The sequence below is a fragment of the Petromyzon marinus genome, chromosome 46, assembly GCF_048934315.1.
Source record: "Petromyzon marinus isolate PM22_M1 ecotype Great Lakes invasive population chromosome 46, UKy_Petmar_22M1.pri1.0, whole genome shotgun sequence".
Taxonomy (NCBI): Eukaryota; Metazoa; Chordata; class Hyperoartia; order Petromyzontiformes; family Petromyzontidae; genus Petromyzon; species Petromyzon marinus.
Window position 1 is genome coordinate 1,844,356 of NC_133712.1, and position 26,699 is coordinate 1,871,054.

At 47.6% G+C, this 26,699-nt stretch overlaps 1 protein-coding gene and 1 long non-coding RNA gene across 2 annotated transcripts; both read right to left on the reverse strand.

Moving 5' to 3' along the window:
- Positions 1 to 7,858: 7,858 nt before the first annotated feature.
- On the reverse strand, positions 7,859 to 9,613 carry LOC142930946 (exosome complex component 10-like). Its single transcript, XM_076074129.1, has 2 exons — positions 9,435 to 9,613; positions 7,859 to 8,606 (listed from the first exon to the last, which is right to left on the reverse strand). The coding sequence occupies exons 1-2, from the start codon at positions 9,491 to 9,493 to the stop codon at positions 8,375 to 8,377; spliced, it is 291 nt and encodes a 96-aa protein (XP_075930244.1). The 5' UTR covers positions 9,494 to 9,613; the 3' UTR covers positions 7,859 to 8,374.
- A 10,251-nt stretch (positions 9,614 to 19,864) lies between these two features.
- Positions 19,865 to 22,202, reverse strand: LOC142930947 (uncharacterized). Its single transcript, XR_012946945.1, has 3 exons — positions 22,128 to 22,202; positions 21,512 to 21,610; positions 19,865 to 20,974 (listed from the first exon to the last, which is right to left on the reverse strand). It is a non-coding gene; the product is annotated as an uncharacterized LOC142930947 (long non-coding RNA).
- Between the last annotated feature and the right edge of the window lie 4,497 nt (positions 22,203 to 26,699).

The window sequence follows — 26,699 nt, forward strand, 5'->3', positions numbered from 1 at the left end:
CCAAGAATATGAATCCCTGCAGTCACGAAAGCTTTAAATAAATAAAAAAATTCTGCTCCCTCCTGTTCTCCCCGTGTAATTCTGCGCCCCGAGATGTTTATTACGATTTAGGTGCAATACAAGTGCAATGTATTGTTGTAAACATTCACCCAATGGCATTCATATCGAGTGTGCAGGCAGTGCAATGATACATTGGCAGCAAGCTGGAGGGACCCAGGCGTCGTGCTACAAAGTCGGCGAGGGAGAGGGATGTCTCTCTCCTTGTTTTGCTGTCTCACTCGATTATTTTGTTTATGCATGTTTACGTGCACGCGTGCCTCTCACCTTGACAATTTAGTTGGGGTTGGTGAAGGCCTCGTTGAGGATGTGCAGGTCGTCGCGCAGCATCAGTGTGTCGATAATGAAGTCCTCTTCGCGCATCGAGATTTGCATGAGGCAGGTGATGCCCAGGAAGGAACGGTATGAGTGATGCTACGGGGCCACGCACAGGAATAGCCGCTCAACGGTGGGCGGACAAACAAGAGTAGAAGAGGCAGATAGGCGGTCGAGCGGGACGAAAGCACACAGACGGCACAACCCAACAAACCAACCGCACATCACAACTCGATATTATACGACCACACACGTCACACACACATGCTGGCACGCACCCAGACAACAAACACAGATCCCCCGTAGAGCTTTAACAGACTGTTGGGACAAGTGCTGTTAGAGAGCACCTATGAAGGCCGAAACGGCACACGAGGGGTTGGGTGGCCAGCACCATGCCCGGCCGCCTTTGTCTCCCAAGCGGCAATGTTTTTAAACATCGCACCAGGTACTCAATTGAGGCCGAGTCAAACTAGGGGAGGCCCAGGACCGGTTCAGATAATTGTGCTCTCGCACAGTCGGTACGGCGACCGGCTCCTCTTGAGGGTGCTCCACCTTCATCTTCTTCTCCGCTGCAGACACGGGGATCCATCAGTCATGGCGCGTGCGTGCAGTAGTGTGCTGGTTAATGCACTGCAAACCCAGTGACCTGATTTCAATTCCCGCTTGCGATCAACAGTAATGGCAAATATTTTATCAAGTCCTGGGCCTCCCCGAGGTCGACGGAGCCTTAAATGAGTACCGGGCACGATGTGTAATCATCAGTGCTGGGGAAACAAAGGCAGCCGAGCCTGGTGTTGACTACCCACTCCTCGTGTAATCCTGGATCTTCAGAGACACTTGCTAACAGCACTTGCCCCAAGTCTGTTAAAGGTGATACGATTTTTGTTTTTGTCGTGTGTGTGTGAGCAACGCCTCGACTTCTGTACGTGTCTGCATGTGTGTGTGTGTGTGCACATGCACGTGAAAGTGTTTGCGACTGCTGGATTAGTGCATGTCTCTGTGTTCATGGTGTGTGTGTGTGTGTGCCTTCACCGTGTTTGGCTTTTGCAGGCTGTGCAGAGCTCTTCTTTGGTTTCTCTGGCGCTTTCATCAGTTTCCAGCGACTACAGATCTACAGAGACGGATGAGATAGCACTCAACGGGTTCTCATCACTCACTCAGTCAACTACTTAAACACTCATTCACTTACTCAGCCACTCAGGTACTCGTTCAACGATCCAACCACTCATGCGCTCAACTACACCCTCTCACCTACCCAAGCACTCACTCAACCATTCATTCACCCACTCATCTGCTCAAACATGCACTCAAATAACCACATTAATCACAAAACCACTAAAATTCCTCAATCAGCACCCATCCGCACAAGTGGTTTGTGAAATGGAATGATGGAGATAATGATGATGATGGAGATGTGAGCAAGATGTTAGCACACAACAATCACGTGTTACCTCAAACACTTTTGAGTTAGGATCCAATTTCTTTTCTTGAAATGAGATTTCCCGTCACTGGATGGTAGATACTGCAAGCACAAGCACATGAACAGATGCACAAGCGAACTTTTTATTTTCAACCACTTCAAGTCCCCACGTCTTCATGTTTCCAGGATTTGTGTGTCAATGAAGACCGTTTTATCCAAATCCTAAGTGACCCCGTGTTACGTGTGACCCTGTGCTAATATTGTGTCTCAATGCCTCCTATCTGTCTCTCATTTACCATGCCTCCTGTGTGTTCCCCACGTCCCTAAGTCGCTTGTATCGCTGCATTGTCTTGGTGTCCTTGTAATTCCCGTGTCTCAAAGTCCATGTATCTCCTTGGCACTCAACTACCCCTGTGCCTCCACATTTCCCTGTCTCCCCATGTCTCACCATGCCAAAGGGGTTGACGAACGTCTGCAGGACACGCGCTGCCTTCATCTGGGACGTGGAGCTCTGAGCAGTGCGAGCCTCGTTCTGCTGCTCTTCGCTGTCCTGCACACCACAGCAGAGCGCAGAGAGCTACAGCACATCGCAGCGCACTACAGCAACATGACAGCAATTTCAGCACAGCTCAGAATGCGACAGCACACAAGAGAACGTACAGAACGCCCCAGCACATGATGGCTAAAACAGCAAACACAGCACAGTACAGAAAGCTACAGCACACGAGATCACACACACAGTGCTTTCGCCAGCGGTGTGGGAGATGAGACATGGGTTGGTTGTGGTCGTGTGAGGATGTTGGGCTCACGTCAAACAGGGTGAGGACCGGGCGCGTGGCAGGCACCGCCCTCCGTGCTCCCTCCACTGCACCACACAAAAACAAAAGTCAAAGATCCTCAATATAGCCTTGAAAAGACTTTTAGGGCAAGTGCTGTTAGCGAGCATCTACGAAGGTCAGCACAGAACATGAAGGGGATGGGAGGACCAACACTACACCCAGCCACCTTTGTCTCCCCAGTGCTGATGCTTTACACGCACTGAGTACTCATTTAAGGCTGAATTAATCTAAGGGAGCCCCAGGACCGGTTTAGATATTCGTCACCGGTGTTGGCCATAAGCAGCAATCGAACTTGGGTCGCCAGGTTAAGAGTGCAGCACGCTAACCAGCTAAACTACTGCTGTTCGTCGTGACCGGGAATGGAACTTAGGCCATCAGGATCGTCCCACTACACACTACCACTGCACAACCGCTCTCTAGTGACATACAGACATACGCTAGCACAGAAGATGCACAGAGATACAGACTGAAGAATACATACGTGAACACACACACCCACACACGCAATAATATACACGGCCACACACCTGTTGCAACTGCTGACACACAAGACATACGCATGCAGACAGGCAAATAAAGACACGTTAACAGAGATACAGGAATGAATACACACACATGAATGGAAATGCACGCAATTGAACACATAGACACAAAGATAGTCACAGAAATAATACGCACATACAAGCAGCAGCCAAAGAAGGGTCATTGCCTAAAAATCACCTATTATGTAAGTTTTACTTTTAGGACAATGTTACTGAAAAGTATTTTGTTATTTTTGCTTGTGCCCCACTGTAAATGAAGTCAGGACATTATTTGTTATTTATTTCACCAAATTATGTTTAATTTGTACACAGAACATGGCAATTATTCGTATGATTACTACTCAAATTATGAGTGTGATATTAAAAAAAACAGCACAGTATTTTTTCATGTCAATAAAATGAAATCTACTCGTGACAGGCTAGGTGTACTCATCACTGTCACAAATAAAAAATATATGATCCATATCATGAGCTTTGCTGATATAACCAGCACAACTAAGTTTGAGCTACCTTCAGTACCGTGCCTTGTGATTGGCTGCCTATCGTCCAATGATAAGCCATCGTGAGGACAGAAGAGAGGATTTTCCAATCGCTGTCAAAACACAGAAGAAAATTGATTGAACAATCAGTGCCACACTAGGGTGGGCATACAAATGATACCATTAATGTCACCTTTGAGGGATTGAAACATCTAGATTGTACTTTCAGGGTCAGGCCATGAACCAACAAAATCACACAGGGGTGTCAACCTACACAACAATCGGAACATTATTCACACTCTAGGAATGGACATGAACTGAGCTCCTCATTGTCACGACGGTTTGGGGATGTGGAATTAAAAAAAAGAACCACAAATGAGAGTTCTGTGCCGGATGAGAAAATGAGATGTAGAGTTTATAATCGCAAGTAAAGAGGGCATTTGTGTGATGAGTTTTGGTCTCTGGTCACCTCTGTCCGGGTGATGAATGTTCTCGATGGAGCCTTGATGGGCGTTTCGCTCTGCGGGAACAGCAGCAAAGATTATTAAACAAACGCAACCTTTACTGCAACGAGTCATTATTTTTGCAGTCACTTGTGCCTGGTTGTGACCATCAACTCGCTACATTTGTGAACGTCGTTTAACCACGGGTGGCTGAAACTCCCAAGATCCAAAACCTAGGATCTTAGCCGGGTGGTGTTGGTGGCGAAGTCCTGTAACCCAGCACTATGGAGGCAACAGGGGTGGGTGGATCACACAAATGTTGTTAAACTCCCTTCCCGTTGCTTTTCAGGTGTCATAGCATGGCCTGCTAGAAGGGGGTACAGCAAAGGTTGACTTCATCTATTCGTTCTGCATGGGATCGACTGTTGCCTCCTCGCATGTGTGGGTTTTCTCCAGGAACTCCGGTTCCCTCCCATATGTAAACACTCATTAATTGGTTGATAACACCTTCATATATAGACGACCACAAAGCTTGGGGGAAATTTGGCACGGGCTCACCGCCTGGTAGCCTTTCCCACTCGTCTGTGGTTCCTCCTCACGCCTCTGAGTCGTTCTCCCGCTTCGAGTGAGCGAATAATGTGCAGTGTCACAAGTTAAAAAATTATTATTGAAGCAGTGCCGGATCATTGTGTTTGACCCAGTATTGGCCCCAGGAGCCACCCAGTCACCACCTATATTAAATCCATACTCTTTGGTTCTTTCGGTAAAGTCAGGTAGGTAGACAAACAATAGATCACGACGTTTCGATCGCAACACAAGCAATCGTCATCAGGTGGGACAACCACACCAACTGCTGTCTTCAGCAGTTGGTGTGGTTGTCCCACTGCTGTCTTCAGCAGTTGGTGTGGTTGTACCACCTGATGACGATTGCTTGTGTTGCGATCAAAACGTCGTGATCTAATATTTTTCTACCTACGTGGCTTTACCGAAAGAACCAAAGAGTATGGATTCCTGCAGTCACAAAAGCTTCAAATCAAGATTATATTAAATGTTTGATTATATTTATTTATGAACATTCTGCCTCTGACCACTCGCTATCCCTCTCCCCCTATGACTTTCAGTCTCTGTCTCCCACTCTCTTTTGTCTCTGTTCTCGTTCTCCGACTCTCTTGCCCTATCTATCCTTCATCCGTATCTCAACCCTGGCCGTCCATTATGAACCCCTCGCTGCTCCACCGAGCCGCCTCCGCTTCTGCGCTCACCTTGATGAGTGGGACGAGGCGTGCCTGCTTGACGAGCTGCCACAGCTCATTGGCGTTCTGCCTCACGAGGGGCGGCACCGGATTGCAGCACGCGAGCACGCCCTGCAGCTCCCTGCGTCGGCAACGACGATGTCAACATGTTAGAGCAGCGACACACGTCACAACACAGCGCCAGAGCAATGCAACATCACGGCAAAACCACGTCACAGCAACAACACAATCTCACAGAAACAGCACAACGTTACAACAAGCCAGCACTCCCTCTCTGTCTTGCATCAAACAGCAATGGCGTGGACTAGGGTGCATATAACCGTTGATACTGGCAAAAGCATATCCGTTCAAGATGGCGTACATATATCCTATTCATGCTGGTGTACATACGCATATTGTTCATTCTGGCGTACGTGCATATAGGCAGCTCAGGTTACTCTATGTATGTATAGCCTGTTCATCCTGGCGTACGTATGTATATTGTGTTCAGGCTGGGATACGTACGTAAAGCCTGTCTTGTCTGGTGCACGTATATATAGCCTGGTCATTATCAGAATCATACTAACCAATGCTATTACCACAATGCAACCTTCATCATCACCATCATATTATCACCATATCCATATCATCACCAGCATCCAGATCACCATCCATATCAAAACATTATGAGTGGCACCACCATCAACACTATTACTACCACTCTCACTACCAGCACAATCATCAGCCACCACCACTATTACCAACAACAAGAACAGGCGCCATATGCCAATAAGTGGTGGTGACATCACCACGGCGGTTGTCCCAGACCAGGTGCACTCCGAAGCCACGTGCAGTGTCGAAGGCTCGCTAACAGGAGCTCACGGAACAGAGCCAGGTGCCATGGGTTGACTGACTGCAATGACTGGGGCAGATGCACCAGCTGTGCACGCGACTGTGCCAACTTGCTGCATTTTAGCCGCCCGGCACTCCACTCTGTATTGTGAGCATCGCTCCTCTGCCCTTCGTTGTTGTTGGAGGGCGAATATTACCACCACTGTCAATACCATCATGGGTATCACTCGCACCACCATCCCAACTGTCCCTGCCACCACCGGCCCCACCACCACCGTGCGCGGCTTACCGAGGCATCTCCTCTGCGATCTTCATGAGCATGTGGTTTGGGAGGACGTATCTGTGACAGCAGGAGCACAACACACACCGGTCAGGCCAGGGCACTATGCACGTCGCAGCAATAACAATAATCACACAGGCCGTACAAGCCCAACAACGCAACAGCTACAGTAATCGTACTACGCAACCATTGACCTACGGCACTGGAATGTGCAGTTTCTACAACTGGTTCAGGATCGCGATCAGGTAAATTAAAAAGTGCTGCGTCGTACACCCCAGTGTTTTACTGTGCTATATTATAAAACACCCGTGTATCGATATTTCCATTTTAATGTGTTATGGTCGAAACATCGTGATAATTTTTATTGTTTTATATATATTTTATTATTTATTGTTTGCCTTCAATGTGACTTTACCAAAAGAGCAAAGAATATGAATTACTGCAGTCACGAAAGTTTTAAATCAAAATTTGGACTGTGTGTTGTTTTGGTGCGGTCTTGGATCGTTTTTGTTGTTGTTTTGCTGCCATGCACTAGAGTGCATTGAGTGTTAAAAAATCTACAGTAATTAATGTAATTATGCAATTTGTACTTATATGCTTTATATTCATACATTTTTCGCTACTCTGGACATCTGTGATAAAGAGTTCATAGCTCATCGGATTCCTCCAGTCTAAATAAATATTCTGTTAAATCAAGATAAATATTTTGAACGCTGTGGTGTTGTTCCCTTTGCTGTGTTATTCTATGCTGTCAGAAAGTCCCGTGCTTTGCTGCACTATGCTATGCAGTGCAGTACACGGCTATTTCAGCGCCGCGGGCGCTCTCACCCCGTGCTCTCGTCCTCGGTGCGTGCCGTGCGGTCGCGCCAGGCGTACAGGAGCCGGGCGGCGCTGCTCTGCTGCACATCCAGTGGCTGCTTGTGCTTGTGCAGCAGCTCCAGGTAGGAGTCTTCGGTGAACACCGGCTTGTGGTAGCACTGAGACACACACACACACGCACACAGGGAGAGAGAGGGAGATGGAACCACGCAAGTAGTGACAGCAGCAGCAATAATTACCAGGGTTGTTAAAACGATCATCGGTTAACTGGCAATTGTTTTCAGCATCAATTACCAGTTCTGAAAGTCGGTAACCAATGTTTCCAGTGGGAATTTTTATCGCGAATGCACTAATTAGGATGCATGAACATTAAAACGGTACGGCGGGCCCGAGTCACCACATTGAACAAAAATCGGCATTTTGCGACCCCCTCCACTGCCACTGTGTAGCATATTATTACGTTCCAGGGACTCTATGAGATGATAGGACAATAGTCTACACACATTACACCATGAACTATATCACTTCGTTGATCTAGTTAAAAAGATAAATATATTCTTTGATTATTGCACGAGGCCTTTTAAGGGAATAAACAATATTTTTGGAGGGGTGGGAAAACTTTCCCGATCAAGAGTGAGAGTGGTGGATTTGCTTACAAAGATAGGCTTGTAACTTGCTCACTGGTGGAGCCAGTGGGGGGTGGGGTGTCACGTGCCCCCCCAATGATCCGATCGAAATCCCTAATTTAGATCGGATCATTGGGGTTTATTGGTAATAAATCGGCATTTTGCGACCCCCACTGCCACTGTGTAGCATATTATTACGTGCCAGGGACTCGATGAGATGATAGGACAATAGTCGGAGTCCATAATTGGCAATAAGTAACGGCAAAGCAGTTATAAGTGACTCACAGAATTGTGCGCAGTCGCGTATACAGGACACGACTTCCCTGAAGGCATCAACACCTTCAGCGAGCGCAATGCCGATCACACAACGCGGTTCGAACTCGACCCTCGATCGATGGCTGCGCCATCGCCGCACTACGCGTCAAATAAAAACCAAGGAACAAGTCCTTACTTACTAACACTATCTTTTTTCATTGCTGGAGGGGTTGCCCCCCTCCACCTGAAAATCCTGGCTCAGCCATTGCCCACGCACTACTCACCTTGAGTGCCACAGTTCGGCTCTGGTCCCACACAAGCTGCAGGAGGTTGGGTCGGCCCAGCGCCTTGGTGAGCAGGTCGGCGCGGACGCGGTCGTACACGTACAGCAGGTAGTGCGTGTCGGCACGCGCATAGTGCAGCATGTCTGGCAGGAGAGGCCTGTGTCTGTGTGCGTGCATACGTGGATGTGTGCAAGTGTTGGTGTGTATGCAATTGTGAGTGTGTATGTGTTTGTTTGTGCGTGTGTGCATGCGAGTGTGTATGAGACGCAGATGTTAATGTCCTGCAACATTTATCTGTTGACCCATGTTTCATTTCCGGTGAAGGCTAACATCATTTGGGAGTGATATAAAAACCAGTATCGGACCTGGGCCTTAAATGAGCACCTAGTATAAGATATGAACATCAGCACTGGGGAAACAAAGGAGGTCAGGCATGATGCTAACCACATTACCCTCTCAAACATTGTGCCAGCCTTAATAGGGGCTCGCTAAGATAACTTGAGTGGGGAGGGGGGGTGAAAGTGCTTCATATGTGCTGTTCTATGAACCCAGTGATGGTACTTCAATTCCTCACCCTGGCCAACTAGATTCAGCAGTCTATTCAGGTGACACGGGGGATCTTTGTCCTTGTGTGTGAATGTGTAAGCAGTAGAGTATCGGCTAGCACCCTGTGCTATGAACCTGGTGAAACGAGTTCGATTTCTACTCACGGCCAACACCTGTGACAATTATCTGAACCGGCCCCGGGCCTCCACTAGCTCGACTCAGCCTCAAATGAGTACCTGGTGTAGCGGTGTGTAAACATCACCACTGGGGAGACAAAGGCGGCCGTGCATGGTACTGGCCACCCACCCCCTCCTTCACAGCACTTTCCCCAACAATTAGTTGAGGCTATACAGGGGATCTTTGCCTTTGTTTTTGTACGTGTGTACAAGTTAGCCCGTGCATGCGCACGCGTATGCAGAGGTTCGAGCAAGTGCGGCGTGCGTACCGGATGCGCCAGTCAGCCAGCTGGTACTGCTTGTCAGTAGACAGGCTGCAGTAGTGCATGAGGAGGTGGGCGAGCGAGTTTCTGGCAAGGCCGAGGGAGCGCGCCGCTGGGTGCGTGTCGAACAGGCCCACCACGTACAGGCCCAGGTCACGTTGCAGCCACTCAATGTCCGAGTCCGCTCCGTGGAAAACCTGCGCCCCCGCCACACCGCAGCGTCAATCACCACGTCACCGTGGCAATCACTGCGCCACTGCGTCGCCGCGTCAAGCACCACGCCTCTCACGTGGCCGGTGCTCAAGATATGGTTACAACGTCCCTAGTAACCATCGTCGCCGCCGCCGCTATCAACAAGGCATGGCTGCAGCCAGCCCCCCTTAATTGCTTCCTTTCTCTATTTCCCTTGCTCGGTCCGACCTGCTCCCTCCTATTCTTTGGTCCTTTCGGTAAAGTCACCACCACGTAGAAGGGAAGCAATAAAATAATAAAAATATATAAAACAATACAATTCTCACGACGTTTCGACTGCAACACAAGCAATCGTCATCAGTTGTGAATACCACAGCAATAATTTTATTGTTTTATATTTTTATTATTTTATTGTTGCTCTTCTACGTGGTGACTTTACCGAAAGAACCAAGAATATGAATCCCTGCAGTCAGGAAAGCTTTAAATAAATAAAAAATTCTGCTCCCTCCTGTTCTCCCCGTGTAATTCTGCGCCCCGAGATGTTTGTTACGCTTTAGGTGCAATACAAGTGCAATTTATTGTTGTAAACATTCACCCAATGGCATTCATATCGAGTGTGCAGGCAGTGCAATGATACATTGGCAGCAAGCTGGAGGGACCCAGGCGTCGTGCTACAAAGTCGGCGAGGGAGAGGGATGTCTCTCTCCTTGTTTTGCTGTCTCACTCGATTATTTTGTTTATGCACGTCTACGTGCACGCGTGCCTCTCACCTTGACAATGTTGGGGTTGGTGAAGGCCTCGTTGAGGATGTGCAGCTCGTCGCGCAGCATCAGTGTGACGATAATGAAGTCCTCTTCGCGCGTCGAGATTTGCATGAGGCAGGTGATGCCCAGGAAAGAACGGTATGAGTGATGCTACGGGGCCACGCACAGGAATAGCCGCTCAACGGTGGGCGGACAAACAAGAGTAGAAGAGGCAGATAGGCGGTCGAGCGGGACGAAAGCACACAGACGGCACAACCCAACAAGCCAACCGCACATCACAACTCGATATTATACGACCACACACGTCACACACACATGCTGGCACTCACCCAGACAACAAACACAGATCCCCCGTATAGCTTTAACAGACTGTTGGGACAAGTGCTGTTAGAGAGCACCTATGAAGGCCGAAACGGCACACGAGGGGTTGGGTGGCCAGCACCACGCCCGGCCGCCTTTGTCTCCCAAGCGGCAATGTTTTTAAACATCGCACCAGGTACTCAATTGAGGCCGAGTCAAACTCGGGGAGGCCCAGGACCGGTTCAGATAATTGTGCTCTCGCACAGTCGGTACGGCGACCGGCTCCTCTTGAGGGCGCTCCACCTTCATCTTCTTCTTCGCTGCAGACACGGGGATCCGTCACTCATGACGCGTGCGTGCAGTAGTGTGCTGGTTAATGCACTGCAAACCCAGTGACCTGATTTCAATTCCCGCTTGCGATCAACAGCAATGGCAAATATTTTATCAAGTCCTGGGCCTCCCCGAGGTCGACGGAGCCTTAAATGAGTACCGGGCACGATGTGTAATCATCAGTGCTGGGGAAACAAAGGCAGCCGAGCCTGGTGTTGACTACCCACCCCCAGTGTAATCCTGGCTCTTCAGAGACGCTTGCTAACAGCACTTGCCCCAAGTCTGTTAAAGGTGATACGATTTTTGTTTTTGTCGTGTGTGTGTGAGCAACGCCTCGACTTCTGTACGTGTCTGCATGTGTGTGTGTGCACATGCAAGTGTTTGCGACTGCTGGATTAGTGCATGTCTCTGTGTTCATGGTGTGTGTGTGTGTGTGTGCCTTCACCGTGTTTGGCTTTTGCAGGCTGTGCAGAGCTCTTCTTTGGTTTCTCTGGCGCTTTCATCAGTTTCCAGCGACTACAGATCTACAGAGACGGATGAGATAGCACTCAACGGGTTCTCATCACTCACTCAGTCAACTACTTAAACACTCATTCACTTACTCAGCCACTCAGGTACTCGTTCAACGATCCAACCACTCATGCGCTCAACTACACTCTCTCACCTACCCAAGCACTCACTCAACCATTCATTCACCCACTCATCTGCTCAAACATGCACTCAAATAACCACATTAATCACCAAACCACTAAAATTCCTCACTCAGCAGCCATCCGCACGTGTGCACAATTGGTTTGTGAAATGGAATGATGGAGATGATGATGGAGATGATGATGTGAGCAAGATGTTAGCACACAACAATCACGTGTTACCTCAAACACTTTTGAGTTAGGATCCAATTTCTTTTCTTGAAATGGCAGAGATTTCCCGTCACTGGATGGTAGATACTGCAAGCACAAGCACATGAACAGATGCACAAGCGAACTTTTTATTTTCAATCACTTCCTCGAGTCCCCACGTCTTCATGTTTCCAGGATTTCTGCGTCAATGAAGACCGTTTTATCCAAATCCTAAGTGACCCCGTGTCACGTGTGACCCTATGCTAATATTGTGTCTCTATGCCTTCTATCTGTCTCTCATTTACCATGCCTCCTGTGTGTTCCCCACGTCCCTAAGTCGCTTGTATCGCTGCATTGTCTTGGTGTCCTTGTAATTCCCGTGTCTCAAAGTCTATGTATCTCCATGCCACTCAACTACCCCTGTGCCTCCACATGTCCCTGTCTCCCCATGTCTCACCATGCCAAAGGGGTTGACGAACGTCTGCAGGACACGCGCTGCCTTCATCTGGGACGTGGAGCTCTGAGCAGTGCGAGCCTCGTTCTGCTGCTATTCGCTGTCCTGCACACCGCAAGCAGAGCGCAGAGCGCTACAGCACATCGCAGCGCACTACAGCAACATGACAGCAATTTCAGCACAGCTCAGAATGCGACAGCACACAAGAGAACGCACAGAACGCCCCAGCACATGATGGCTAACACAGCAAACAAAGCACGGTACAGAAAGCTACAGCACACGAGATCACACACACAGTGCTTTCGCCAGCGGTGTGGGAAATGAGACATGGGTTGATTGTGGTCGTGTGAGGATGTTGGGCTCACGTCAAACAGGGTGAGGACCGGGCGCATGGCAGGCACCGCCCTCCGTGCTCCCTCCACTGCACCACACAAAGACAAAAGTCAAAGATCCTCAATATAGCCTTGAAAAGACTTTTAGGGCAAGTGCTGTTAGCGAGCATCTACGAAGGTCAGCACGGAACACGAAGGGGATGGGAGGACCAAAACTACACCCAGCCACCTTTGTCTCCCCAGTGCTGATGCTTTACATGCACTGAGTACTCATTTAAGGCTGAATTAATCTAAGGGAGCCCCAGGACCGTTTTAGATATTCGTCACCAGTGTTGGCCATAAGCAGCAATCGAACTTGGGTCGCCAGGTTAATAGTGCAGCACGCTAACCAACTAAACTACTGCTGTTCGTCGTGACCGGGAATGGAACTTAGGCCATCAGGAACGTGCCACTACACACTACCACTGCACAACCGTTCTCTAGTGACATACAGACATACGCTAGCACAGAAGATGCACAGAGATACAGACTGAACAATACACACGTGAAGACACACCCCCACACACGCGCAATAATATACAGGGCCACACACCTGTTGCAACCGCTGACACACAAGACATACGCATGCAGACAGGCAAATAAAGACACGTTAACAGAGACACAGGAATGAATACACACATATGAATGGAAATGCACGCAATTGAACACAGACATAGACACAAAGTGAAATAAATAATACGCACATACACGCAGCAGCCAAAGAAGGGTCATTGCTTAAAACATCACCTATTATGTAAGTTTTACTTTTAGGACAATGTTACTGAAAAGTATTTTGTTATTTTTGCTTGTGCCCCACTGTAAATGCAGTCAGGACATTACTTGTTATTTATTTCACTAAATTACGTTTAATTTGTACACAGAACATGGCAATTATTTGTATGATTACTACTCAAATTATGAGTGTGATATTCAAAAACAGCACAGTATTTTTTTCATGTCAATATAATGAAATCTACTCGTGACAGGCTAGGTGTTCTCATCAACTGTCACGAAAAAAAATATATAATCCATATCATGAGCTTTGCCGATATAACCAGCACAACTAAGTGTGAGCTACCTTCAGTACCGTGCCTTGTGATTGGCTGCCTGTCGTCCAATGATAAGCCATCGTGAGGACAGAAGAGAGGGTTTTCCAATCGCTGTCAAAATACAGAAGAAAATTGATTGAACAATCAGTGCCACACTAGGGTGGGCATACAAATGATACCATTAAGCTCACCTTTGGGGGATTGAAACATCTAGATTGTACTGTCTGGGTCAGGCCATGAACCAACAAATTCACACAGGGGTGTCAACCTACACAACAATCGGAACATTATTCACACGCTAAGGACGGACATGAACTGAGCTCCTCATTGTCACGACGGTTTGGGGACGTGGAATTAAAAAAAAGAACCACAAATGAAGAGTTCTGTGCCGGATAATGAAAATGAGATGTACAGTTTATAATCGCAAGTAAAGAGGGCATTTGTGTGATGAGTTTTGGTCTCTGGTCACCTCTGTCCGGGTGATGAATGTTCTTGATGGAGCCTTGATGGGCGTTTCGCTCTGCGGGAACAGCAGCAATGATTATTAAACAAACGCAACCTTTACTGCAACGAGTCATTACTTTTGCAGTCACTTGTGCCTGGTTGTGACCATCAACTCGCTACATTTGTGAACGTCGTTTAACCACGGGTGGCTGAAACTCCCAAGATCCAAAACCTAGGATCTTAGCCAGGTGGTGTTGGTGGCGAAGTCCTTTAACCCAGCACTATGGAGGCAACAAGGGTGGGTGGATCACACAAATGTTGTTAAACTCCCTTCCCGTTGCTTTTCAGGTGTCATATCATGGCCTGCTAGAAGGGGGTACAGCAAAGGTTGACTTCATCTATTCGTTCTGTATGGGATCGACTGTTGCCTCCTCGCATTTGTGGGTTTTCTCCAGGAACTCCGGTTCCCTCCCATATGTAAACACTCATTAATTGGTTGATAACACCTTCATATAAAGACGACCACAAAGCTTGGGGGGAAATTTGGCACAGGCTCACCGCCTGGTAGCCTTTCCCGCTCGTCTGTGGTTCCCCCTCACGCCTCTGAGTCGTTCTCTCGCTTCGAGTGAGCGAATAATGTGCAGTGTGTCACAAATTAAAAAATTATTATTGAAGCAGTGCCGGATCATTGTGTTTGACCCAGTATTGGCCCCAGGAGCCACCCAGTCACCACCTATATTAAATCCATACTCTTTGGTTCTTTCGGTAAAGTCAGGTAGGTAGAACAATAATAGATCACGACGTTTCGATCGCAACACAAGCAATCGTCATCAGGTGGGACAACCACACCAACTGCTGTCTTCAGCAGTTGGTGTGGTTGTCCCACTGCTGTCTTCAGCAGTTGGTGTGGTTGTCCCACCTGATGACGATTGCTTGTGTTGCGATCGAAACGTCGTGATCTAATATTTTCTACCTACGTGACTTTACCGAAAGAACCAAAGAGTATGGATTCCTGCAGTCAGGAAAGCTTCAAATCAAGATTATATTAAATGTTTGATTATATTTATTTATTAACATTCTGCCTCTGACCACTCGCTATCCCTCTCCCCCTATGACTTTCAGTCTCTGTCTCCCACTCTCTTTTGTCGCTGTTCTCGTTCTCCGACTCTCTTGCCCTATCTATCCTTCATCCGTATCTCAACTCTGGCCGTCCATTATGAACCCCCCGCTGCTCCACCGAGCCGCCTCCGCTTCTGCGCTCCCCTTAATGAGCGGGACGAGGCGTGCCTGCTTGACGAGCTGTCACAGCTCATGGCGTTCTGTCTCACGAGGGGCGGCACCGGATTGCAGCACGCGAGCACGCCCTGCAGCTCCCTGCGTCGGCAACGACGGGACACGACGGCAACGACGATGTCAACATGTTAGAGCAACGACACACGTCACAACACAATGCCAGAGCAATGCAACATCACGGCAAAACCACGTCACAGCAACAACACAATCTGACAGAAACAGCACAACGTTACAACAAGCCAGCACTCTCTCTCTATCTTGCATCAAACAGCAATGGCGTGGACTAGGGTGCATATAGCCGTTGATACTGGCAAAAGCATATCCGTTCAAGATGGCGTACATATATCCTATTCATGCTGGTGTACATACGTATATTGTTCATTCTGGCGTACGTGCGCATAGGCAGCTCAGGTTAGTCTATGTATAGCCTGTTCATCCTGGCGTACGTATGTATATTGTCTTCAGGCTGGCATACGTACATAAAGCCTGTCTTGTCTGGCGTACGTATATATAGCCTGATCATTATCAGGATCATACTAACCAATGCTAGTACCACAATGCAAACTTCATCAACACCATCATACTATCACCATATCCATATCATCACCAGCATCCAGATCACCATCCACATCAAAACATTATGAGTGGCACCACCATCAACACTATCACTACCACTCTCACTACTACCAGCACAATCATCAGCCACCACCACTATTACCAACAACAAGAACAGGCGCCATATGCCAATAAGTGGCGGTGACATCACCACGGCGGTTGTCCCAGGCCAGGTGCACTCCGAAGCCACGTGCAGTGTCGAAGGCTCGCTAACAGGAGCTCACGGAACAGAGCCAGGTGCCATGGGTTGACTGACTGCAATGACTGGGGCAGATGCACCAGCTGTGCACGCGACTGTGCCAACTTGCTGTATTTTAGCCGCCCGGCACTCCACTCTTTATTGTGAGCATCGCTCCTCTGCCCTTCGTTGTTGTTGGAGGGCGAATATTACCACCACTGTCAATACCATCATGGGTATCACTCGCACCACCATCCCAACTGTCCCTGCCAACACCGGCCCACCACCACCGTGCGTGGCTTACCGAGGCATCTCCTCTGCGATCTTCATGAGCATGTGGTTTGGGAGGACGTATCTGTGACAGCAGGAGCACAACACACACCGGTCAGGCCAGGGCACTATGCACGTCGCAGCAATAACAATAATCACACAGGCCGTACAAGCCCAACAACGCAACAGCTACAGTAATCGTACTACGCAACCATTAACCTACGGAACTGGAATGTGCAGTTTCTACAACTGGTTCAGGATCGCGATCAGGTAATTTAAAAAGTGCTGCGTCGTATACCCCAGTGTTTTACTGTGCTATATTATAAAACACCCATGTATCGATATTTCCATTTAAATGTGCAATTTTATTGAGGGAATGTGTGTTGTTTTGGTGCGGTCTTGGATCGTTTTGTATATACTTATATACTTTATATTCATACATTTTTCGCTACTCTGGACATCTGTGATAAAGAGTTCATAGCTCATCGAATTCCTCCAGTCTAAATAAATATTCTGCTAAATCAAGATAAAAATTTTGAACACTGTGGTGTTGTTCTGTTTGCTGTGTTATTCTACGCTGTCGGAAAGTCCCGTGCTTTGCTGCACTATGCTATGCAGTGCAGTACACGGCTATTTCAGCGCCGCGGGCGCTCTCACCCCGTGCTCTCGTCCTCGGCGCGTGCCGTGCGGTCGCGCCAGGCGTACAGGAGCCAGGCGGCGCTGCTCTGCTGCACATCCAGTGGCTGCTTGTGCTTGTGCAGCAGCTCCAGGTAGGAGTCCTCGGTGAACACCGGCTTGTGGTAGCGCTGAGACACACACACACGCACACAGGGAGAGAGAGGTAGATGGAACAACGCAAGTAGTGATAGCGGCAGCAATAATTACCAGGGTTCAGACTTGTTTGGTATGCTTCTCTCTCTGTGTTCCCTGTTGTATCTGTGTTAGCTCCCCCCTACTTGGGTGTCTGTATATACATCTGGGGTTATGTGTTTGATCTCTCTCGTAAATTTAGCTCTTCTGTACCTGATGATGGCTGCTTGTGTTGCAACCAAAACGTCGTACGCTATTGTCATTTTATTATTTCTCATTTATACGTGACTTTACCGAAAAAAACAAAGAGTAATTACCAGGGTTGTTAAAACGATCATCAGTTAACTGGTAATTGTTTTCAGCATCAATTACCAGTTCTGAAAGTCGGTAACCAATGTTTCCAGTGGGAATTTTTATCGCGAATGCACTAATTAGGATGCATGAACATTAAAACGGTACGGCGGGCCCGAGTCACCACATTGAACATAAATCGGCATTTTGCGACCCCCTCCACTGCCACTGTGTAGCATATTATTGCGTTCCAGGGACTCTATGAGATGATAGGACAATAGTCTACACACATTACACCATGAACTATATCACTTCGTTGATCTAGTTAAAAAGATAAATATATTCTTTGTTTATTGCCCGAGGCCTTGTAACGGAATAAACAATATTTTTGGAGGGGTGGGAAAACTGTCCAGATCGAGAGTGAGAGTGGTGGATTTGCTTACAAAGATAGGCTTGTAACTTGCTCACTGGTGGAGCCAGTGGGGGGTGGGGTAGCACGTGCCCCCCCAATGATCCGATCGAAATCCCTAATTTAGATCGGATCATTGGGGTTTATTGGTAATAAATCGGCATTTTGCGACCCCCACTGCCACTGTGTAGCATATTAATACGTGTCAGGGACTCGATGAGATGATAGGACAATAGTCCGAGTACATAATTGCCAAGAAGTAACGGCAAAGCAGTTCTAAGTGACTCACAGAATTGTGCGCAGTTGCGTATACAGGACACGACTTACCTGAAGGCATCAACACCTTCAGCGAGTGCGATGCCGATCACACAACGCGGTTCGAATTCGATCCTCGATCGATGGCTGCGCCATCGCCGCACACGCGTAAAATAAAAACCAAGGGACAAGTCCTTACTTACTAACACTAACTTTTTTCATTGCTTGGAGGGGTTGCCCCCCCCCCCCCACCTGAAAATCCTGGCTCAGCCATTGCCCACGCGCCACTCACCTTGAGTGCCACAGTTCGGCTCTGGTCCCACACAAGCTGCAGGAGGTTGGGTCGGCCCAGCGCCTTGGTGAGCAGGTCGGCGCGGACGCGGTCGTACACGTACAGCAGGTAGTGCGTGTCGGCACGCGCATAATGCAGCATGTCTGGCAGGAGAGGCCTGTGTGTGTGCGTGCATACGTGGATGTGTGCAAGTGTTGGTGTGCGTGTGTATGCAATTGTGAGTGTGTATGTGTTTGTGTGTGAGTGTGTGCATGCGAGTGTGTATGAGACGCAGATGTTAATGTACCGCAACATTTATCTGTTGACCCATGTGTCATTTCCGGTGAAGGCTAACATCATTTGGGGGTGATATAAAAAACAGTATTGGACCTCCCCCAAGACTGACTGGGCCTTAAATGAGTACCTAGTATAAGATATGAACATCAGCACTGGGGAAACAAAGGAGGTCAGCCATGATGCTAACCACATTACCCTCTCAAACATTGTGCCAGCCTTAATAGGGGCTCGCTAAGATAACTTGAGTGGGGAGGGGGGGTGAAAGAGCTTCATATGTACTGTTCTATGAACCCAGTGATGGGACTTCAATTCCTCACCCTGGCCAACTAGATTCAGCAGTCTATTCAGGCGACACGGGGGATCTTTGTCCCTGTGTGTGAATGTGTAAGCAGTAGAGTAGCGGCTAGCACCCTGTGCTATGAACCTGGTGAAACGAGTTCGATTTCTACTCACGGCCAACACCTGTGACAATTATCTGAACCGGTCCCGGCCCTTCACTAGCTCGACTCAGCCTCAAATGAGTACCTGGTGTAGCGGTGTGTAAACATCACCACTGGGGAGACAAAGGCGGCCGTGCATGGTACTGGCCACCCACCCCCTCCTTCACAGCACTTTCCCCAACAATTAGTTGAGGCTATACAGGGGATCTTTGCCTTTGTTTTTGTACGTGTGTAAAAGTTAGCCCGTGCATGCGCGTGCGTATGCAGAGGTTCGAGCAAGTGCGGCGTGCGTACCGGATGCGCCAGTCAGCCAGCTGGTACTGCTTGTCTGTAGACAGGCTGCAGTAGTGCATGAGGAGGTGGGCGAGCGAGTTTCTGGCGAGGCCGAGGGAGCGCGCCGCTGGGTGCGTGTCGAACAGGCCCACCACGTACAGGCCCAGGTCACGTTGCAGCCACTCAATGTCCGAGTCCGCTCCGTGGAAAACCTGCGCCCCCGCCACACCGCAGCGTCAATCACCACGTCACCGTGGCAATCACTGCGCCACTGCGTCGCCGCGTCAAGCACCACGCCTCTCACGTGGCCGGTGCTCAAGATATGGTTACAACGTCCCTAGTAACCATCGTCGCCGCCGCCGCTGTCAACAAGGCATGGCTGCAGCCAGCCCCCCTTAATTGCTTCCTTTCTCTATTTCCCTTGCTCGGTCCGACCTGCTCCCTCCTATTCTTTGGTCCTTTCGGTAAAGTCACCACCACGTAGAAGGGAAGCAATAAAATAATACAAATATATAAAACAATAAAATTCTCACGACGTTTCGACTGCAACACAAGCAATGGTCATCAGGTGTGAAAACCACAGCAAGAATTTTATTGTTTAATATTTTTATTATTTTATTGTTGCCCTTCTACGTGGTGACTTTACCGAAAGAACCAAGAATATGAATCCCTGCAGTCACGAAAGCTTTAAATAAAATAAAAAATTCTGCTCCCTCCTGTTCTCCCCGTGTAATTCTGCGCCCCGAGATGTTTGTTACGTATTCTTAGTTTTTTCGGTAAAGTCACGTTGAAGAGAAACAACAAAATAACAAAATATATATAAAACAATAAAAAATTCTCACGACGTTTCGACCATAACTCAAACGGTCATCATCAGGTGTGTCGGTATGATGATGACCGTTTGAGTTATGGTCGAAACGTCGTGAGAATTTTTTATTGTTTTATATATATTTTGTTATTTTGTTGTTTCTCTTCAACGTGACTTTACCGAAAAAACTAAGAATATGAATTACTGCAGTCACGAAAGCTTTAAATCAAAATTTATGTTTGTTACGCTTTAGGTGCAATACAAGTGCAATTTACTGTCGTAAACATTCACCCAATGGCATTCATATCGAGTGTGCAGGCAGTGCAATGATACATTGGCAGCAAGCTGGAGGGACCCAGGCGTCGTGCTACAAAGTCGGCGAGGGAGAGGGATGCTGTCTCACTCGATTATTTTGTTTATGCATGTCTACGTGCACGCGTGCCTCTCACCTTGACAATTTTGGGGTTGGTGAAGGCCTCGTTGAGGATGTGCAGGTCGTTGCGCAGCATCAGTGTGTCGATAATGAAGTCCTCTTCGCGCGTCGAGATTTGCATGAGGCAGGTGATGCCCAGGAAGGAACGTTATGAGTGATGCTACGGGGCCACGCACAGGAATAGCCGCTCAACGGTCGGCGGACAAACAACAGTAGAAGAGGCAGATAGGCGGTCGAGCGGGACGAAAGCACACAGACGGCACAACCCAACAAACCAACCGCACATCACAACTCGATATTATACGACCACACACGTCACACACACATGCTGGCACTCACCCAGACAACAAACACAGATCCCCCGTAGAGCTTTAACAGACTGTTGGGACAAGTGCTGTTAGAGAGCACCTATGAAGGCCGAAACGGCACACGAGGGGTTGGGTGGCCAGCACCATGCCCGGCCGCCTTTGTCTCCCAAGCGGCAATGTTTTTAAACATCGCACCAGGTACTCAATTGAGGCCGAGTCAAACTAGGGGAGGCCCAGGACCGGTTCAGATAATTGTCACGAGTGTTGCCCATGAGTGAGAATCGAACTCGGGTGGCTGGGTTCATAGTGTAGAATGCTAACCACTACACTACAGCTTCCCACAAACTGACACTCACGCCGACACACACACACACTCACACCGCCCTTACCTCAAGGTCCACAGCGAACTCCTTGCACTGGAGCAGCTTTTCGTTGACCTGCGCTAGTTCTTCCAAGGAGGTCACTAAGGTCAGTGGCATCTCCTCCTTCTTCTCAACGGCACCATCAAGACCATCAACATCACAAGCAGAACCAACAACATCAGCACCATCAACAATAACACCAACAACCACTACCAGCTCCATGTTCATCATCTCCATCAACACTGTTAAAAGTAACATCACCAGCAGTAGCACCAGCACTTTGTTGTGTGTATACGTGTATGTGAGGAGCGGTAGCGCACTACGCTATGAACCCAGCGACCCAAGTTCGATTCCTGCTCAAAGCCAACACCAGTGACGATCACTTGAACCGGTTCTGGGCCTCCCCTTGGTCGACTCAGCCTCAACTGAGTAAATGGTGCAGTGCGTAAACATTAGTACTGAAGAGATAAAGGTGGCCGGGTGTGGTATCGACCACCCAGCCCCTCGTTTGCCATGCCGGCCTTCGGAGGTGCTCGCTAACAGCACTTGCCGCAAAAGTATGTTCAGGTTATATGAGGGATCTTTGTCTTTGTATGTATATATATACATTCGTGTGTGTACTTGTGTGTACGTGTGTGTTCACCTGTGGTTCTGGCTCTTGAAGGAGCTCCTCACTGGGAGTGAAAGTCTCCAGCTCAAACTGGTATGGTGGGCAAAGCTGCACGCACACATGGGCACACAACAGCAGCAACAATTCAGCACTGGCTGGTACCATCAGCACACCATCAGCACCAGGCAAGGTGCATTCCAAAGCCATGACGAGCAGTGAATACTCACTGATGGGAAGTCACAGGACAGACACACTTGTATGAAACACAAATACACACTGGTGTGTACCAATGTCTATTTGCTTGTGTATCTAATTTGCATTTGTGTGTCTGCATGTAACCGTACACATATTCTTTGGGTCTTTCGTTGAAGCCACATAGATAGATCAAATAATAAAAAATAATAAAGATAAAAAATAACATCACGACGTTTTGATCACAACACAAGCTATTGTCATCAGGTGAGAAATATCGCAGGAGAGCTGCTGAGAATATATGGTGGGAGCGCTGCTAAGGAGTTATAAAGGTTTGGGATGGGTGTAGCGGAAGGGTCAGTGGGCGGGCTAGAGATTAAATTTGTATGTAAATGTAAGATCGGGTAAATCTTGACAAACGAAGCTGCGGGGGTGGCCATTGTATTGTGAGAGATTAGCATGTCAATGTAAGAGATTAGCATGTCAATGTAAGAGATTTGCTTGTCAATGTAAGAGATTAGCATGTCAATGTAAGACATTTGCTTGTCAATGTAAGAGATTAACATGTCAATGTAAGAAATTTGCTTGTCAATGTAAGCTCGGCGAGAGCTCGGCAAGAACATTGCCACATGGAGGTGGAAAAGGATGGCAAGCCGCCATTTACTAACACAGCTAAAAGTGGTTGTGTTAGTGAATGTAACGCTGAGAGTTGAAATGTAACTGCTCACATAGGTAAGTAGAGAGGGAACATCACAGCCAGTTATGACCTAAACTGGTTAATAACGTCCTTCCAATGATTGCTCAGTTTGTACCCATCTTCTCGGTTGAAATCGTGTCTGTGTAATAAGATCAGGTAAATCTTGACAAATGAAGCTGTGGGGGTGGCCATTACATTGTGAGAGATTAGCATGTCAATTTAAGGAATTTGCTTGTAAGCAATCGTCACCATATGACGATTGCTTGTGTTGCGATCGAAACGTCGTGATATTGTTATTATTTTTATTATTTCTATCTTTATTATTTTTTATTATTTGATCTATCTACGTGGCTTTACCAAAATACCCAAATAATATGAATTCCTGCAGTCACGAAAGCTTTAAGTCAAGATTTAAGCGTACACATCTTTGCGCAAATTTTTACATCAGTGTATGAGTCGATATATTTGCGCCTCATATTACAATTGGAGAATTTCTGAACTGGTCTTGAGCCTTTGCTAGGTGAACTCCGCCTTGAATGAGTACCTGGTGCAGTGTATATACATCCGTAATGGGGAGATAAACAGCACCTGGGCATGGTGTTTCCCACACTACCCCCTTGTGTGCTGTGCCAATCTTCATAAGTGCTCACAAACAGCACAACAATCTATATTATCTCCTGCCAGTGAGCCTTCAACTCTTCACGTAGCCTCAGAGTGTACCTAGCCTAGCACTAGTGGTAAATTGTGCTTGTTGTTGTTTTATGTGCCTGCATTAGTACGTATATACATTCATCTTATTGTGTTGATGCATGCATGAGTACATATCTTTGTGCCTCCGATGGTATTGGTGTGTGCATCTGTGCGTGTGTCTGTATGTTAGTGTGTGTGTGTACGTACACGTCTTCCTGTGTATGCGTACGCTGCTGGTGCAGGAGGTCAGCGAGGGCGGGAGGTACGTCCAGGTCATCCGGGCGCACGTCCCGGCGTAAACGCAGTGCTGCAATCACACAAACACACATTCACACCAACCTCATTAGCCGTCGTTTATCACTGCTGGGTAAAGGCCTCCCCATACTTCACTGTCGAGTCATTCAACAATTCATCTCACGTCTGTGCATGAGCAAATCTCATCACCCAATCACCACGGTGGTCATATTAAAAGATTCACTCCTTTGGCTGTTATTTCATTAACTTTCTTGTCCATCCTTTTGAGTAAAGCTTCCTGCCAAAGGCAACTTGATTCCCCAAAACAATCCATATTTTATTTCCATTTGTTTTCCAGTTTGTATTCGTCTTCTTCTTGTCAGTAATTCCCAGCATGCACCTCGATGTAATTATTTGCATACATAACAGCTTTTATGCAATATTCTAGATTTGCAGTTTTCGTGACTGCAATGATCCATTCTCTTTGGTTCTTTAGGTAAAGTGATCCATGTCACAGCATGAGAAGATTTGAGATGCATTAGTCATTTATTACATGTTAACATATGTGCTTATTTGTACGAGTGTGATGAATATTCAGCGAGAGATGAATATTCTTTGAGTGCCATTTCAAAATGCTCGGCCTCATGTGGTTACGGGATATATAAAGTGCAGTCGCACCTCTGATTAGCACAGGTTGGCTACGTAAGACGGTGCGAAAACATTTCAACACACATCAAAGTCATGGGTTGTATGAAATGTGGTTGCATGCCATCTGGCCCGATGGGCCGTATGTACCCCTGATGTGTTTCCGTACCTGCTGGCAGCGGCTTGAGGGCATTGGGCTTCACACGCAGCTTGGGCAGGAAAGGCACGTTTGAGTTGTCCACTCTCTGCGTGAAGCTGAGCTGTGGCCGTGCGATGTTCTTGGCCTGCAGCGCGTGGAATGTGCGGCCTCGCGCCGAGGCAGACTCCTGGTTCTGCGTGAGAGCTGAGATGCTGACTCAGCAGAGTACTGAAACGTTGAGTCAGCGGATCACTGTCGATGACAACTAGGCATGCAACGATACAGATTCATTAAAATTGATTTGTACGTTTAAGACACACGCTTTGAATTGAGCGTGTCACGTTTTATATTAATTATAGTCATACAGCAGTGAACTGACAGAAGGTTGAAACGTGTTTTCAATCTTCTGGTGACTAGATGGAGACCATCTCAATACACCTGAGATTTTGGTGGCTGAAACCCAGATTAAAACCCAGGATCACAGTGGTACCAGCTCAAGTATCTCTGATCCAGTATTAATCGTAAGCCACCCAACCACTTCATACATGTCTTGTGTATGTGGGGGTCCCAAATGCCTTTGTTGTGTGTATGTCAAAGTTGGTGCATCTGCCAATCATCTAAGACCGTCTCCTGTGATCTTCAGACAGCGAGGATCCAACACTTCACGTATAAGGCGTGTGAATTTAGTGCATACTCGTCGTGTGTTGCGTCGTGAATGTCGTGTATTTGTGTACCCGACGATTCCACGAGGACACGATGGTCTTGGGGGGCAGGGTTCCCTGGGGGAGCACGGGGGCCTTATTTTTGTTCACCCCTGATACCTCGTCCAACAACGTGCCCTGCACCACACAGGGAAATTATTACACAACCACATACAAAACAGACGACAATCACTACACGAAGCAAAACAATGACACAACCACATACACAACACAACTATGTAACTACACACAGCGACATAATTACACAATTGTATACACAAGGCATAAAAGCCACGTAAAAATTATACAATCACATACAACACTCAACAATCACATGACATCAAATGACACCTACTACTCATGTCGCAACAACCATACACCCTATTTACAACTCCATTTACAACTTACTCAATCAGCACTTCATCGATGAGGGCCTCCCCCATGCAATTTGGGTTGAGGGGGTTAATTGACCATACTTCACATTTGTTCAGTGTGGGTTAGTGTGTTGGTGGGGAGCATCAATGTGGGAACGTAGAGAATGAAATGAATTTTGTATGTTGAACTTATTTCACACCATATGTAGCCAACCATGCTAATCGGAGGTGCAGGGAACATATAATAACGATTAGGAATTGTGATCATTCATGCAAGCAATATCCATGCACAATCCTGCTAATCATTGGAGATCTAGGGTGGTTTGGTCAATACATGCATTTCCACACATCCGATGACTAATGCAACCATACATCCTACATATTACACATTAACACAACATGTAAACACAACCAGTAACATAGAAATATACACCATCACATATTACCACACACATCGCCATACTCCCAACCAGACATGTACTTGAGCGTCAATACAAAGTGCAATAAGCAAGCACAGTCACACGTACAAACTACACACGTGTAAAATACACAACCACATCAGCATAAGTAGTCTTCAATCCAAACGCCTTGCATTTCAGACTTCAGTGTCTCTGCTTAGCAACAGTAAGACCATACGGGCAGACGAGGGTTGCTGGGAACCAAGAGCTGGTCAATAAGAGGGGAGCGTGGCAATCACGGTGGAAAAACACTACAGTTCATGGAAATACAGATCAGCCCAGCACTAGCCCAGCTGCACTCGTACTAAAGTAAGATTCACTCACCACACGCTCCAGGATGGTGTCGGTGGCATCCACCAGCCCTTCGAATCGCTCCTCGGGGTCCATCGAGTCCGTCACGTGACCACGGCAGCCATAATAACGCGACAGATTGGAGATGCTGCACGGTATTTTGGGTAATGCAGAATCGCATGCA